The 18,339-nt window shown below is 36.2% G+C and overlaps 1 protein-coding gene across 10 annotated transcripts in view; it reads left to right on the forward strand.

The window, feature by feature from the left end:
• Positions 1–18,339, forward strand: part of UMAD1 (UBAP1-MVB12-associated (UMA) domain containing 1) — a 254,545-nt gene that overhangs the window by 99,100 nt on the left and 137,106 nt on the right. For 5 of the 10 annotated variants that reach the window (XM_072764397.1, XM_026003822.2, XM_026003824.2 and 2 more), the window contains one exon: positions 11,080–11,241. The exons of the other annotated variants lie outside the window; for them this stretch is intronic. In XM_072764397.1, the coding sequence (XP_072620498.1) occupies positions 11,080–11,241 (162 nt within the window). The remainder of the gene's footprint in view (positions 1–11,079; positions 11,242–18,339) is intronic. 10 annotated transcript variants of the gene reach the window in all.

Raw genomic sequence — 18,339 nt, forward strand, 5'->3', positions numbered from 1 at the left:
AACTGCCAGGAAGCCTTCCATAGTAGTCACTCAAAGTAGAGATGGAAGTTTTCGGTCCTTTCATCTTTATCACTGAGCCCATTTGGTCAAAATTTTGGAAAACGGGAAGTCTTCATTATCGTTTGCTGAATAACTCTGTTTCTCTGTATAACTGAAAATTCGACCTTCATTATTTTCAATTTAACAGATAATTTTCCTTAAAGGAAGAGCAGATTTGTTCTTGGAAAAAAAGTATAGTAATTAAATCTAAACCATTAAAATATTAGGTAATATGAGAAATGCTATTTCTGGGCCAGAAAAGGAAAACAAGGTATAATCACCTAACAAAGCATATGTTTTGTAGTATGCATTATGTTTTCTTTTATATGTAAGTTAAGCATTTTATTATTTATATTTTATTATATATTTATGTAATAAAGTTATATGATATAATTCCTTAAATTCTGTTCAATGGATTAGAATATATTACAAATTCAGTACCTGTCCATAAATATATTTATTTATTTATTTATTTTTCCATAAATATATATTTAGTGAAACTTTATGGAACCAGCAACAACATTTTGAAATTACTACAACAAACTAAATGACCAGTCCTGGAATTGGGATATAAATTAGTCAGTTGGGGCACCTGGGTGGCTCAATGGTTGAGCATCTGCTTTTGACTTGGGCCATGATCCTGGGGTCCTGGTCCCCATGGGGAGTCTGCTTCTCCAACTCTGCCTGTGTCTCTGCCTCTCTCTGTGTCTCTCATAAATAAATAAATAAATAAATAAATAAATAAATAAATAAATAAATATTTTAAATAAATAAATAAATTAGTCAATCAATCTTGTTAAAGCTTCCAGAATTATTTTTTCCCCCGTTGGATGGGAGTAGGTCAGGTGAGCTTTGGATTTCTATTTACAGCGAAGTATTAAACATCATGCTGTGTTGGTACATTGATAATACAATCAAAATGCTGATTCACCCATTTACCAAATTTTTTCTAATAGCTATTGCTTTTTCATGCCTGCTTAAATGCTATATATCATGTTTTGTTTTGACAGTAGTAGACCATTTTAATATATGAATTTAAAATTTTGTTCTATATTTAGAAAGAAATGGGGAAAAATGTAATATTTTCCACAATAATACTTTGGGATTTAGCTCTGCCATTCTAGAGTCAGGCATGGTCATCAATAAGTGTACGAACTACCAACGTTCCCACATTCTGAATTATCTCTTTTTGTCCACTTTTATTGCTGTGTGACAGACATCCCATCACACATGATTTTCCTCTCTTCTGGACTTCTTTTCACTTAGATCAATATGAATGCATTGATTTCTGTATATGCTGTTTGAATTTTTCCCTCCTTTTGCAGAAATTTCCCTTGCCAGTGCTTTTAAAAATTCTAACTGTAGCCTTTCCATACTTGGTGTTGGTATTTTACAATAGATTTGAAGAAAAATTGTATGAGGTTCCAAGGCAAATATTTATCAGTTATTTTTTTGAAGTTAAAATGAATGCTGTAACAATTCCACAATAAATGCCGTGAAATTTAATGTGCTAAATTAATTTAAACAGTTTTGACATTTTTTCCTTGAAGGACTCCTTTCTGGGTTTTTATAATCTCACTAAGTGAGGATACAAGGTGGTTTAATTACTTTCCAGCAGCACACATTCTAACAGCCAACATTCCAAGTTAAAGCTATGTGTCTTCTTGGGGTTTGAACTGTTTCCACCTAATCCAAGGAAAAATATTTGAGGGACATTAGTTAATGCATTTTCCAGGAATGGGAATGGGTAAGTATTTTTTTCATAGCTTATAGAATATTTAGCGATTTGAGACTTTAATATTTAATTTTATAGCATTCTCGGTACTGGTGGCAAAGGCTTCCTCCAGAAATAGTGAGAAATTATGTGAACTCCCTTCTTGGTATGTTTAGGAGGGCAAGTCATAAATTGTCAGTCCCATATTTTTCGAAAATGAAACTGGGCATTGATATTTGCTGTGATCTAATATGCAGATATAATGAAAAGGTTCATAAAGTAGTATAAAGATTTTTGAAAGTTCTCACTGAAGGTCATATAAATTGAAATGTGATGCAGAAAACATCTAAGATTTAATTATTCTTTTCTATGATAGTTTATCTAAGTTCTGTTAAAACCTTAATAACATTAAGTACTAATGAAAGGACCTTATGTGTCACATTTGCATTCATAAATATCCATGAAGGATCTCTTTCACCAGTGTTATTCAATCTTAGTCCAGGACAAGGTCAGACATTGATTATGTTTGACAGTCTTAACAAAAGTGAATAGGAAAGATAGATTTTCTTGTATTTTACTGCTAGAATGGTAAGAGGCAATGACATTTAATATATAGTATAACACAATGGAATGATAATGATCAAGTGCAACTATAACAATTACTATTTATTGAGCATCTGCTAGGTGCCAGGCCCTATAAGAGCTCTTTATATATGTTTCATATAATGTAATTTTCGCAAACTTCTTAAATTCAGATAGTATTATAGCCATTTGCCCAAACACAGAAACTGAAATTCCAAGAAATTAAATGATGTGTCTAAAGCTTCCCAGCTAGAGGCCATTTTGCATATACTCAACCCCACTGAGCCAAGCTGCTTGTTGATGTTTGGCTACCTTGTGATCAGAGACAGAGAATGTATTGATAATGTATAAATTATTTGGCTCAGAAATGTTTGTACTTTTAAATTCGAATTACCTGTCTTTAGCAGTTTGGAATTTGTAACATGATGGAAGATAGTAAAACTCCATTCAAATTAGTATGACTATTTTGATTTAAGCTTCTCTGATTATTCCCCATTTCATATTACACATGGATGCTTATTTTTCTTATATTTAATGTGTGTAAAACCCTGGTGTGTGTCAAATACTGCTCTAAGTATTTATGAAAATGAATTTATTTAATGCTCATAGCATCTCTATGGGGTAGGTTTTATTTTATCCCTGTCTTACAGATAACTGAAGTACAGAGAAGTTACGTGACTTGCTCAAAATTACAGGTAGAAAGTGGCTGAGCCAGGATTTGAACCCAGTGTGACTCTGGAGTTTGTGCTTTTAACTGCCTGTATTTTTCAGATTTTACAAAACATGGTGAAAGCAATAATTGTTTGAAACTTATTGCTGGACTTACAAGTGTGTGTTAGGGTAAATGGAAATAATAAGTAATGTCAATAAGATATTTAGTAAGAAGTAATGACCACCCAAAAGACCTTGGAACTCCCTAGATTAAAAACAGAAGATGAATTTGGAAGACAACTTTAATTGTGTTAAATGCCAGTTGAGGCTCCTACTCTGTAGATCTGTTTGATGCTGTGCAAGCTCTTTATGGATATAGCCAAGCAGGATATTGTTTCCTATGTTGTAGCACTAGTTACATTACTTCCACTAATGAAGAAATATTAAGCTCTGTGATGACGATTTCCCACCCCACTTACATGTATCATGCTTTAGCCCATATGTTATAAATGAGAAAGATTTCTTATGGACATAAGAATTGTTTTCTTGCAAACACAAAACAAAAGCTTAAGCGATTCTAGCTGTGCAATGTGGGAAAGTCAGGGAACGTAAATGAGAGTCTGCTATGAGACTTTTTAAAAGTATACTCAGCCTAAAATTGAATATTTATGTGTATGTGTGGCAGTGGAGTAACAGGTGGGAACACCCAGCTCCTCTAGGGGGTAGATTAAGGACCTTTGGTTTAAACTGGATCTTCTAACTACTTTGTTTACCTGTAATCAGAGGCAAGTTTAGCAGGAGCTAATTTGCTAGATTTAGGTTTCAGGGCCCCTTCCTTACACCAGCCCCTTCCAAGGATTTGGGAGGCCTCTGGCTATATATGTTCACATGGCCATATTGTTTTTGCAAAATTGGGAGAATTTTAAGATACTTAAACCGCAGTTAGGACTGCTGTCTCTTTTCTACTCTGACCTTCCTTCCATCACATTTCCTCACATGCTGGATTGCTTTGGAGTGATCACAGGCATTCTTTGGATCTGGCTAGAAGGAAGTTGAGCTGGGAATACATAACTTTAACTTCAGTTTGAAAGATGCTTTGGAATGTTATAGTTAGACAACTGAGAAATCACAGATTCCTAATTTAGACAAAGATGAAGAGTTATTTTTTTCACCTTTATCTTTATTAAAGAACTGAGAAAACTCAGATTATAGAACATAAAATTAAAACAACCAAGGTGAATGATGAAATAAGTAGAAATTATTCTCCAAAAATATACTGTACAAAAGAAAATCAGATTATCCCCATAGCAGTAATTTATTGAGAAGAGGAGATACCTCTTGAATATAAGTAGTAAGATGGATTGTTTGAAAATCTGGTTATGGAAGAGGAATGAATCCTTTGAATTCCTTGGGAAAAGAGTTATGTTTCTTGCTGATTTGACCACCAAATACTAACATGGAAAAAGATAACATAAAACTTTATAATAATGTGTGTTTATAGTGAGCTTTATAGTTAACAAATGTCTTCAATTCAAAGAATATTTAGGGATAACTCACCGCATATGAAACTGAAATGTCTTGAAATTTTGCAGCTTATATATGAAAGAAATTTTGTGGAAGTTTCTCCAAATTTGACAATGGTCCTAAAAATTGACCTGAGTTGTGAAGATCAGAGCTTTCTGCAACATATATTTCCAAACAATTGGTTTCTATATCTTCATTAGTAGAAACACCAAATTATTGTTCAATTTTATGTGCAGAACATTACATTACAAAATTGCCACTTGTCAAAACGTGCACAGTAAAAAAATGTTAGGAAGAAAGTGTTATAGAAGTGTGCCAGATGATTGACTAATAAAAAGAGGGGGGTGGTATTTCTCTGATTTTGTGATGTTTGTGGTATTTTCAGTTGCTTAAAATTAACTTTTGGTCATTTTTCTTATTCTACATGCATTTTCACTGATCTAATGTTGTACTCCTGTTTGTATTCTTCATCTTTAAAGGGGCTCCAAAAGGGTTAAGCCTCTACACTACCTGTTTGTAATTAATAGTTTGTAATGTGAAAAAATAATATGTGGCACACACATCCCACAATGCCTGAGGTAAGTAGAAGATCCCGCCCCTACTCCCATTTTGAATTTCAGAAGAAAACCTTTAAAGAAAAGTTTTACCTTTCCTGTGTATTTTCTACAGTTATTTAGATCTGTTTTGTCCAATAAAGTAGACACTAGCCACATGTGGTTATGGAGCACTATTAAAATGAGACTAAGGTACTGAATTTTTAACTTAATTTAAATTGTATTTAATTTCATTAAAATTTAATTTAATGAATTTAAATTGAAATTTGAAACTAATACCTAATGAAACGTACTGTCAAGTATGTTTAGGACAACTTGGGCATGCGGATTTACTTCAGCCCTGAATTTTGGGAAATCTATGACACTAATGTTCACGTGCCTGTGTGTGTGTGTGTGTGTGTGTTTGTGTGTGATGTGTATATACTTTTTTCCACAAAGGATCATACTCTGCATATACTATTCTTCATCTTGACTTTTTAGCTTTATGTTTTACACAGTAACTTAAAGATTTATCTCATTTACTTATTAGCTGCATAATATTCTTTTCTATTCGTATGATCTTTTTTACATGGATGCTGGAGTGATTTTCTTAAATGTAAGGGAGATCATGTCACTCACTCCTATGTTTAAAACCCTCTCATCACTTCAGATCTGTCTCAAAATAAAATCCCAAGTCTTTAGCAGGCCCCTAAGACTTGCCTTGTTTTGTCCCTTCATAATTTCTTTTCAGTTCAGGGTGGCATGTGCATCTCTTCATCTGTAATGTGAGGTTTAAACACAGATGCTTTATTCTTTTTAAAAACTCTGTCAGAAATGTTACCAGTAAAGCAAAGTGTCTTCATTTATCAAATGCAAAGTCTTATTTGGTTTCTCACCTGACCACCAGCAGCAGCTCTTATAGCAAAGAAATCCGGTTTTTCCTCACCAATAGCACTCAGTGAAGTAAAATAAACCTTGTTAACCAGAGTAAAAAACGTTGCAGGCACTCTCTAATCAAGAGCACATTTGAAGGAGGAAATGGTGTTATGGCAGATAACTGAAGTGCACTATGTCTTAAGAATTTGGTGCTTCTTTATTGCTAGATTAAATTTCAGAATTTTGAGTCTAAATTTTCCTTTTCACATCTGGTGACACTTTTTTTAATCAGTGTGCAAAAGGAGAAAAATCTGTCTGCCTTCTCTCCATGCCTCTCACTGCAGTCCAGCCTATGCCAGGCATAGGGAAAAGCCTTTCGCATTGGCAAGGAAACTCCAAAATTATTTCCAAGCCTATTAAAAGTAAAAAGAGAGTTTTGCAGAAAAATTTAAGATTTTTTTTTCTTTTTAATTGGAGTGGTAGAAAATAAGAAGCAACTTTTAAAATTAAATAATGAAAAGTAAAAATGTGTTGGCTCAGAGTGTATGTAATGTTAGGCTTTCTGGGGCCACCAGTGTAAGGTGGACTCCTGTGATCTATTAAGACTTAAAATTTAGGAATGTAGTATTTTGGAGGATTTATGATTGACAACTAAAGGGATTATGAGGCAAGGTATGGTGATAGTTAGAAACACATGGACTGGCAATGGCACACATTTATTGCTGAATAAATGTATTGGATGAACAAATGAATAAACAGGGCAACCGTGTCACTTTCAGTAGGTAGCACGCATTAGAGCATTGTGCCCTGGGAGAAGGGGACTGAAGAAATCAGGAATAAGTGAAGGAGAGAGCAAAGAATATGAAGTGATTGCGGAGAAGCAGTGAGCTCTAAAACTGTGGGTGGAATGAAATAGGACCCTTGGAGGTGAAGACATTTGTTGAGAAATGAAAAGATAGCCATTTATTTGTGAGTCCAGGCAAGTGGCAACTCCACTCCAAAATTATCAGAATTTTGTAGACTAAGGTTTTAATGAAATCAGGAATGTAAAAAAAAATCAGGAATGTGAGGGCATGTGGTAGGCTGACAAAAAGCGAGCTTGTTGGTGGATTCAGAGAAGTTGAGAATTAAAGTATAAGTGGGTCTGGTCTTTAAGACTGTTTATGAAGAAAGTGACAGAAACTCCAGCTTGTCCTGGCTTAACTGAAAAGGGGCATTTGTCAGCTCAGACCAAACAGCCCCTGTGTGGGTTGGGCTGACTTCAGGCATACCCCGATCCAGGTTCTCTTGATGGTCGGGATTGTCTCCTTCGCTAAGAAGGGCTGATCCTCCTCTGGTGGCAGGATGGTATAGTTGTTGCCCTGCTCTCTGATGTATGTGCTGGTCACTTCTGTCTCCTACACTATGGGAGGAGTATCTTGATAAACAAGTTTTTAATTTTAATGTTGAATTTTACATTTATGTATAATGTTTCTGGGCCCTGTGTAAGTAATCTTTGCCAACCAAAGATCGAGAAAATGTTCCCTATTTATCTTTCAGACTCTATGGTTTTACCAATCAAATGTAGAATTATAATCTGCTCAGGACTCCTTGTAGGTTTTTCGGTGATTCTACCATGTAGCCAGAGTTGGGTGCCACCAGGCTACTTGGTGCTGAGAGTCTTCCCAGGATTCCTGGGTCCCACCACGGTGCAGGGGAACTGCTCACCCCAGAAGAAATGACCAGTTTGGCTGAACACCTGCATGTTGACCTCTTCTGTGGCAAACTAATATGCATTAAAGCTTTTTTTGTCTTAAATAAATAAGACTTTGCCTTTCTTTGAGAGAGGATTTACTACAGGTATTAAGAGATGAATGATGTGTATGTATCCATTAGTAAAAACAAACAAAAAAACAAGATCTAAAGAGAGTATCTCTTCATAAGTAATGATTGTATAGTCAACATATCTTCTTAGATTCTGAGATCTTGAGACTCTTCCACTTCATGACTCTTACTCCTTTATTTTTGACACGGTTGCACACTATGAGGTATCCAAGATGTGAGAAAGTAAAATTATTCCAGATGGTGCTCCTTTTTAATTTTTTTTGCAATGTTTCCATCTAATCCTCTCCCACAAAAGAAAAATTCCCCTTGGAATTGCTTCTGTTATTATCTGTATTCATTTTTAAACCTTGACAACCATGTGGACATAGTACAGGTGGTTTTGTAGAAGAGTGATCTCTAAAGTTTTTTGTGCTGTGCTGTAGAAGGGGAACTACTTAGTTGCCAAAGCAAAGCTGATATAAAGTCATTGAACATGTTTCGGAGCCAGATGTAAATGAAGTAACTTTTTTTGAAGATGAGTTAATTTACAGATATCTGATCATTCTAATTTGGGATAGACAGAAAAGCAGAGTAACACTGATTATGTGTAACGGTCTGGCTAGCCTCCTGGCTCCACCTCTTGCTAGCTGTGTGGCCTTGGCAAGTCCATTAGCCTCTCTGAAATGAACAAGATAGTAATCCCACCCTGTAGGGTTGTTGTGTAGATTGAATAGAGAATGCAGATAAAGCTCCAGGCTATCAGTGCCTGATACACTATATGTGCTTACTGAATCTCAGTTGTGCTTGATCCTGCTACCACCACCTTTGCAGAGGCCACAGCAGGGTGTCTGTTGTGTTCAATACTGTCTCCTTTTGGTCCACCCAGAGTGAAGGCTCTGGGGTTGGGACCAACTCTTAAAAATCAACATGCAAAAACTGAGGGAAGGAGCTGGAAGATGATTTATTTTAAAGAAATTTAAGTGTTCGCTTACTTGGGGTTTTTTGTTTGTTTTTGTTATCTTATTTTGAGAACCAGAGAGTTCTTTGCTTCCTTTCCCTCACATCATAGCCTCTCCCCAGTGGTTTTGAACCCTTCTTGATTGCACAGTTATTTTTCTGTTTATGTAGAATTTTTATAGTAAATATCTCAAAAGACAAAAGTGGAAGAAAAATTTTTATGGGTCTCTTTTAAAAAATTTTTTTAGGTATGCCTGGGTGGCTCAGCGGTTGAGCATCTGCCTTTGGCTCAGGATACGATGCTGGGGTCCTGGGATTGAGCCCCACATCAGGCTCCTCGCAGGAGGCCTGTTCTCCCTCTGCCTATGTCTCTGCCTCACTCTCTATGTCTCTCATGAATAAATAAATAAAATCCTTTAAAATTTTTTTTTAAATTTTATTTCTTTGGGAGAGAGAGAAAACAAAAGAGAACGAGAGAACATGAGTGAAGGAGGGTGGGTTAGAGGGAGAGGGAGAAGGAGGCTCCCCATTGAGCAGGGAGCCTGTTGTGGGGCTCAGTCCCAGGGCCCCGGGATCATGACCTGAGCTGAAAGCAGACACTTAACTGACTAACCACGCAAGTGTCCCAGGGTCTCTTTTTTCAATCTTGCAATATTGTTATAAAATATTAAAGCTTTCAAGTTATAAAGCTTAATACACCATGCATCCATGTGCCTGCCATTAGCTTCAGAAGCAGAACAGTATGGATGGATACCATGGAAGCTGCCTGAGTACACCTTTGACACCCAGAGAGGTAGCCACTCACCTCCATCCCATTTTCTTATACCACATATGATACATTTTTTAAAGATTTTATTTATTTATTCATGAGAGACACACAGAGAGAGGCAGAGACACAGGCAGAGGGAGAAGCAGGCTCCATGCAGGGAGCCTGATGTGGGACTCTATCCTGGGTCTCCAGGATCACACCCTGGGCTGCAGGCAGGGCTAAACTGCTGCACCACCGGGGCTGCCCCGACATACAATATGTAATTCCAAACTATGTTTGGTTTTGTTTTGCTTATTTTAAAAGTTTATATAAGTAAACTATTAACTTCTTTGCATTCTGCTGCAATTTGCTTTCTTTATGCAATGTTGTATTTGTCGGATTCATCATATTGATTTTAACTTTCATTCATTCATTTAAACTGTTGTATGATATTTCTTTGCATGAAGATACCATAATTTATTTATCCCTTCTTGTGGTAGTAGACATTTCACTCTCGCTGTCTCTCTCTCATAGACCATGCTACCATTAATGTTTTATTACATGTTTTACTTCACAGATCTTTGTAGCTTCAGTTTTGTTTTGTTTTTATACAAGAAATGAATTATTTAGTCTGGTCACATTTTGTGGCCCTCATTGTTTGCATCATCATAAGATTGCACTACATCTTTATGTCTTTTCTAGGCTATTTAGACTAGATAGTTTGAACTATTGGATTTTAATTAGGATAGTTTCACAGTCCCATTAGTGTGTCTCTTCAGTACATTCTATAGGATATGGATTTTACATATGCAAGGGAAAGTTCCATTTTAACCATTTTTGAGAACAAAAATATATACAATATTAGAAATTATCATTAGGCATGATGACACAAGACACTAAATTTTTTCACCCAATTGTGTTTCTTTTCTGGAATCTAGAGTAATTACAAATGCTAATAATTTAAGATAAACGTAACTATATGCATATGTAAAAAATGTTGTCTACATGTAGATCAGTCCCTGTACTTGATTGCACAAGAGTTCCAGTCACACTGAGTCTTTCATGTTCTCCTTAACCTAGAATGAAATTTCATACAGTCAAAGCATTCTGCTGTCCCCTTTGCTTCTCTCTCTGTCTCTCTCTCTCTCTTTTGCTTCTTACATAAATGAAAACCTAATATAAGATTATGAATAGGCAAAGTACTCTAATGAAGAAAAAAGTACTAGAGAATCTGAAGCAAGGAGAGATTACATCTGAGTGAAGAGCCTAGAAAAGCTTCCTGGAGGAAGAGGAATTTAAGCTGGACCTTAAATGTCTGTGACAAGCAGGAGGTGTGGGGACCCTCCAGGGAGCCCATCCACTAGCGGAATGCCGTGTCAGAGAGGCTGCTTACAGTAACACAGAAAAGAAGTTCTTAGCACTGTCCAGATTTCTGGCCCACAGACTTGTGAGGTATAATAAAAATCATCTTTGTTGTAAGTCATAAGTTTGGAGTAGTTTGTCATCACCAATAGTTCCTAGGAATGGCAGCGAACAACAGGGAAGGGAATATTAACTTTCTTTGTTTTTTATTTTTTATATTTTTTGCTTTTGTTTGGTTGGTTTTGCTGCTTGCTGAAAACGGTATCTGTCCTCCTAAACCTCTCCCCCAGAACACTACGGCGTGAATTGTAGAGCTGCTAGCTGGAAGACTGAGTTGGGAGAGGATTCCAGGCAGAGGAAATGGCATGAACAAAGATGGCGTAATAAGGAAGGACAGGACACAAGGAAGGCAGGCAGTGAACCAGATATGACTGGAAGCAGGGCCTGTCTTGGTGAGTAGTGACTGATGAGACTAGCACAGAGTAAGGACATGGTATGAAGGGCTTCAAATGTGAGTTGAAGAGACTGGATGGTGTAGAGCCACCAAAAACTTTTTGGAATGAGAAATTAGACTAGCGGGACTCATCTTTGGGAAACTTCTCAGACATATGTGGGATGGACTCAAGTGTGGAGCAGTTAGAGGATCAAGTTGGAAACTCTGGCAAGATGTCATATGCATCTGATTTATGGTGGCCAGAGCCATAATGAAGACAAGAAAATAGGCAGCAGTGGGGGTGTTTGGCTGGCTCAGTTAGTTAAGCAATTAAGTGTTAGATTCTTGGTTTCAGCTCAGTTTCATGATCCTGAGGTCATGATCTCAGGATCATGAAATCAAGCCCTTCATGGGATTCCATGTTCAGCACAGTGTCTGCTTGAGTTTCTCTCTTCTTCTCCCTCTGCACCCCCTGCCCTGTTCTCTCTCTCAAATAAATAAATAAATCTTAAAAAAAAAAAAAAAAAGAAATACATGAGAAACATTTTGGGCAGGGCTACCACTAACCCACTCAGTGCATTCTGGGAATTAAAAAGATGCCCTGTCGTTAAGACCTCTTACTTCTATTTGTTAGAAAATTGTTGTAATATATTTATTTAATTAGAATAAGACACTTGACTGCCATCTACTGGAAAACTAAACATACACATCTATAATGCGAATGCTCCTCCTTGCAGATGTGGCACTCTTGCACAGTACAAAACCTGTACTACCATGTCTGTGACCATAGTCATGTGCATATGACTGGTAGGACTTGGTAGCTGATTGCATTAGTTATCAGAGGGAAAAGGAAGAAACTTCAACTCTGGATGGTAGGGAAGTTGGTAATAACATTAATAGAACTGGATCTTATTCTTAGGGAATAGGCTTATAAAATATAATTGTTCTAAACATGGAAAATTCGAGAAGTTGGTCATTTTGTTCATTGATCCTAGTACTTTGCATTTACACAATTAGAATTTTATCTCTTCTTCTGGAGTCTCAGATTTCCACTCTCTGTGACATCTGAGAACGGTGACCAATCTCTCTTCTCTCTTGGATTCCATACCTTCCCCCTTCCCTCATATCTTTTCATTCTTTCCTGATCACCGCTTCTCAGTCTACTTTGCAGGCCCTTTTTTTCCTCAGGTTTTCATTCATGTACCTTTGCATACAGTGGGTGCACAATAAATGTTTGTTGAATTGAATGACATTGCCTTTGAATGACCAGTCTCAGGTTTACCAAGAGACTGACTCATTCGTGCTAGGGACTAAGGGTGTGCCAGAATTTGGAAAGTAGAAACCTATCCTAAATACAGTCCCTTGTTTTAGGATCTATTTTCTACACAATGGGTCACTCTTTATTGGGGAATTCCTGTACTGTTGATCTTTTCTTCACTGTTCAGAGTAGCAACACCAGGAGAACAAATTATTTATATTGGCTATGTCATGCAGGCGTGTCTAATTCAGAAAATACTTTCAAACAAAATAATGAAGCTTCCCTGTCTTCTAATTTGGGAAGAATGAGAAGTTTTTTTTTTTTTTTTAATTTCAACTGTTGTCCAAGTAGATTAGTGATGAGTTAAGTAAAATCCCATTTAAATATTTTCATTTGAGGTTATTTGCTAACATTCGTACCACCACCACCTCCTCCTGCTTCCCGACCCATTCACATAGGTTACTTTTGCTTTCATTTTTCATGGCGCTTGTATATCAAGGCAAACCCCAGAACTGTGCTCCTCTGACACGACTTTGCAAACATTTATTGTGGGTCTGCTTTGTGCAAAGTGCTGTGGGAGGCTTCACAGAAGATATAGAGGTTTCAGATTGCTTCTGCCCTTCAAGAGAGACTGGCTTAATGGGAGAAGTAGACACATATGTAACTGCTCCAGGGCAGGCGATGACAAGGGTCATAATATAGTGCAGACAGAGCCAGGACTCCCTGTGTAAACATCACTCTAAGACTGAGCCACCATACATGGACTTGCCATATTTCTTTTCTAAATTGCACACGTTTAACTCGTAATTTACCTGAGTCGGATTAGAATGTGTTTTCTTCAAAGATTCTTCAGTCAAAAACCTGTGAAATTTAAGGTTTAGCAGAATTTAAACGAAAAATACACTGAAACATTGATTCGATTCCTTTAAATTTGATTTTTAAAATGGTTCTAAGTTACTATCCAAAGAAATTAGAGAAAACTAGAGTGATATTAAATAAACAAGGATGTAAAACAGGAGTTTTATGTTTATGTGAGCTCAATATTTAGGAAATAAATATCCTGAAATTCGCTTGCCAAATTTTATGTTAAAATATGTTTTGAGTACAGGAAAAAGAAAATTATAAACAGTACAGTAGGAAAAAATAAATATAACTCTCGTAAATACAATGAGGTAGAACATAAATACTGAATGGATCATTGCTGTTTTAATTAAGGTGACTTTTATTTAAGTAAAACCAGTGCCATTTTTACAGTTATTGGAGAAACAAGGACATTTATTTGAATTTTTATTCATTTATCTTTTTTAAATTATTTTTTGAGGTTTTAAAATGTATTTAAGATTTGAAATTTAAACAAAATATTTTGTTTTTTTAAAAAATAATTTCTTCTACATTAACTCAATCCCAAAGAAATCAATGAGTGAAATCAAACCAAGTACACACATTATACAAAAATAAATGCCACTGAAAACTCATTTTAACTTCTGTTTAAAGCTAGTCATAAAAGTGTTTAATTTGTATAAGTAAACAATTCAAGTTTACTGACTTAATTTGATGACTTGTAACTTTTACTTAAGAAACTCATTCTTCTTAATATGAAATGCAGCTTTGTGAAGGCATATTTTGCCTAATGTATTTTCCTTAAAAATATAAAATCAGAAATGAATAGTTTGTCAACCAATTTTATAGGTAACAGTAAATTGGGAATAGTATCTCAAATAGCGAAATAAGAGAAGTATCACAAAGATACCAAAAAGGTTTAAAAGTATCACAGGAAATAGAAAGATAATACATCTAAGAGCAAGTAATCTGAAAGAGATATTCAATGGGAGAAAATGCTTAGTAATGCTGAAAGGGTGCCAAAGTGATATCAGACAGCAAAGCAGGTATGAGGTTGCAATGGGATATGGCAGGGACAAAGAGCTATTGCCATTTGGGGAGTCATCTTGCAAACTCATTACAGTAAAAAGAAAGGAAGCAGAAATCTCTTACAAATTGACAGTATCAAGAATGCATTTGTTTTATGCCAACCCGGGAACTTCCAAACCAGAAGCCACTGATACTTTGAGTAATTTGGAAGACAGAAATTACACTGTTTAGAGTAGGGGAGAATTGACCTAATAAAAAAGATTTTGAAAACAAAAGGTCTTGGAACACCTAGGTGGCTCAGTCAGTTAAGCATCTGGCTCTTGATTTTGGCTCAGGTCATTATCTCAGGGTTGTGGGATCTAGCCCCGCATCAGGCTCCACACTGGGTGTGGCATCTACTTGAGATTCTCTCTCTCCCTCTGCCTCCCTCCCCATGTGTGTGTGCGCTCTCACTCTCTCAAATAAATCCTTTTAAAAATGTCTTATCTTTAAGTAATAAAACGGTGTGAAGTTATATGATGGATATAAGCAATTTGTTGAGGGAAAAAATCGTTAAGATTAAATTGAGACCATGGAAACTGAGAGAGTGTGAACACTTTCATAGGCAATTCTCAACATCTAGGCCAATTGTGCAGATTACAAAGAAGCATCTTAGGGCAGTGATGGGAACTGGATCACTTGAAGCAGGTTTTAAGTTCATGAAGAACTTCGTTAAGTAACTGTGCCAGAATTGATTGGAAACAAGCATGTTCTAACAATGAGGTAGTATTTCCACTGTTGTCTATACTGGTCAGATTACTCAGCCTCATTGTTTACAATCTGTGATTCAGTGTTTATACTCTAGGACCATTTAGATGTCTTTGCCAGGGTACACTGTCCTTTGTCTTAGCACCCTTTTTGATCTTGGCTTCTAGAATTTCTTTGGTTTAACCTCTTATCTCTGCAACTGGCCTTCTGTTTCCTTTGAAAGCACTTCCTTCCCTGTATATACCTGCTATTCTGTCTCAGAACTGATCATATTTGTCTTCACCTGTCACTGTCTACTACTGGTGATCCATCTTTGCTTTAATTCCTACTATCATTAATTCATTTAAGGATACATCAAATCAGATGTATTGGCTTCTCATACTTAAATTATTGAAGCCCTGTTCCTAGTCTTCCCATTCCAGATCCAACAAACCCACAGCTTTTCACTTATGCTGGTGAGGACAGCATCTCACTGATCAAAAGACTGAATTCCTTCTAACCCTATATCCTGTGTCTCACTACTTTACTCTTTCTGTCCCTTTTCTTCTGATAGCCAAATTCTTACTCTGGTCTTGAGGTCTTTCTCTCAAAATATTCCCTTTGTTTCTTGCAGTACTCCAGTGCTTAAGAATAATGAGCGGTAATAATATTTAATAAAATGATATCATGGCCTCAGAAACTATTAGTGACTTACAAAAACTTCTAATTGAGATTAAATTTCTGTTTTGGTATTTCCTTATTTAAACTCATATGAAAAAGAAAATTAGTTATATTAAGCAAATCTAATAATATTTGTAGCTTAATATTAAAGCTATAAAAGTTGTTCTTTTAAAATAGAAAATGGCTGGAACACTGGGTGGCTCAGTCACTTAAGCACCCAGCTCTTGATTTAGGCTTAGGTCATGATCTCAGGGTCGTGAGATCGAGCCCCATGTCAGGCTCCACACTTAGCATGGGGTCTGTTTGTCCCTCTCCCTCTGTTCCTCCCCTCTGTTCTCTCTCTCCCTGCCCCAATAAATAAATAATATCTTTTAAAAAATTGAAAATTGCTTACGTCATTGAATTGTTATCTCCTCTTGAACTGTCCGTTTTTGATTGGAGTTCCACCTCTGTGTCAGGGCTCAAACTAGGCATGCCCTGAGCATTATGTAGATTTGGGCCTTAAAAAGTTCACCTTCTTGTTATGGACAATAATTTTGGTTGAGCAACTGAGAAATCCCTCCTATGTTCAGTAAATACTTATTGAGCTTCCAACTCTATGCCAGGCTTTGTGCTAGGGAGTGGGGATACAGTAAGGTAAGCTAGATGTAGAAGATCACAGGCCACATGACTTTCAATCAGCTGTGGAGATAGATCATTAAACAGTTAATTAGCTGGAAAGTCAAGAGGTGCTGTGTATTCAGGGACACTTAACCTAATCGATGAGCAAGCAGGAACTGTAGGAGGATGGAAGATGGGAGTGACATTGGGGGTGCATACTGCAGACCCCAGCATGCTCACAGAACTGAAAGAAGGTTGATGTGATTTTACTTTAGATTCAGTTGGAGAATGGTGAGTTTGACTGTTTAAGAGAGGAGAGAAGAGGTCTGGTAGCCGGAGAGAGAGCTGGGGTTCTCACGGGCTCATTTAATAAGCACGCATATCTATCCGAAGTTTTAAAAATAAAATGTCCTACCCAAGATTTTAGAAATAATTATCAACCCCCTATTGAGTATCTTTGGGATATTTTTATTAAATTGGTAGCCAAGAAATTATAGTGTGTGTGTGTGTATATATGTATATACTATATATGAGTTATATATAACTCATATATAGTATATACATATATATTTATATATTCATATATAATATATTTATATATAATCTATTTATATATGTATATATGTATATACTATATATGAGTTATACATAACTCATATATAGTATATACATATATATAAATGTTAGAACATTCTCCTCAGTCATAATTATTTTAAAATATATTTAATATTTTAATTATAAATTATTTTAATAATGAAATAGCAGTTTTCTTTTTTTTTTTAAGATTTTATTTATTTATTTGAGAGAGACAAAGACTTGAGCAGGGGAGAGGAAGCAGAGGGGGAAGGAGAAGCAGACACTCCATCAAGCCGAGAGTCAAATGGGGGCTCGATTCCAGGACCCTGAGATCATGACCCGAGCCAAAGGCAGCTGCTTAACTGACTGAGCCACCAGGTGCCCCTGAAGTAGTAGTTTTAATCAGAATTACCGTTCTGGTCATTTGTTTGGCAGACTTTTATGTTAGGATCAAAAGTTGGCAGTTAGAACTCAAATGTAGCAATTTTCTCATTTTAATAAAATTGCCGTTGTGCAGTGGCCTCAAATTATAATAGAACAACCTTGCCAAAAAGCAGCGAAATGTACTTGTCTTTTTTTTCTTCTAGGGTACATATGTAGTTAAACTCAATCAATTTTTAAAAATATTTTTTACTGCAAGTGATTGCTTATCTCAGGCAAACCCAGTGACCTACTATTTGTTATTTCTATCTGCAGGCCAACAATTTATATTAGGAAGTAAAACTTTTACTGTTCGGCATTAAAGTTCATCTGATTAATTAACTGATATTGCCTCAGGTTTCAAACTTTGTCGTGAATAAAATAGGTCCTCATGCAGTTAAGAAATAGTGCACCAGCTGCAAGTCCAGAAAACACTTGCTGTTACTCACATAATAAAAGAACCCCAAAGCCTTATAATTTATAGATTCATAACCATTTCTTGTTGAATTTATTCTTCTAAGTGGTGCAGGTGTTACTTTGGTTTAAAACATACAGCCCTCTTTAGGCAATCTAGAAGAACTCCGAGGTGCTTAATATTTTTTCCCTTCTTACATTGTGAGCTGGTTAGTGTTAAGGCTAACCTCAGCACTCATTTAAAGCTTAAAGGTGTGATTGTTTTAAAACTTACCTAATATTCCTTTTTTATCATTTAAATATATATGTAATTTCATACAGATGTGTAATTGATCATTTATTTAAGATTTGGACAGTTCATTTTAAACTATATCATTCACTTATTAAAAAATACAATGAAAAAAAAATACAATGATCATGGCACCTGGGTGGCTCAGTCAGTTAAAGCATCTACCTTCGGCTTAGGTCATGATCCCAGGATTCTGAGATCGAGCCCCACATCAGGCTCTGCTCAGTGAGGAGTCTGCTTCTCCCTGTCTCTCTGTCCCTCCCCCCACTCATGTGCACACTCTC

This window comes from Vulpes vulpes, chromosome 7 (genome assembly GCF_048418805.1).
Source record: "Vulpes vulpes isolate BD-2025 chromosome 7, VulVul3, whole genome shotgun sequence".
Classification (NCBI taxonomy): Eukaryota; Metazoa; Chordata; class Mammalia; order Carnivora; family Canidae; genus Vulpes; species Vulpes vulpes.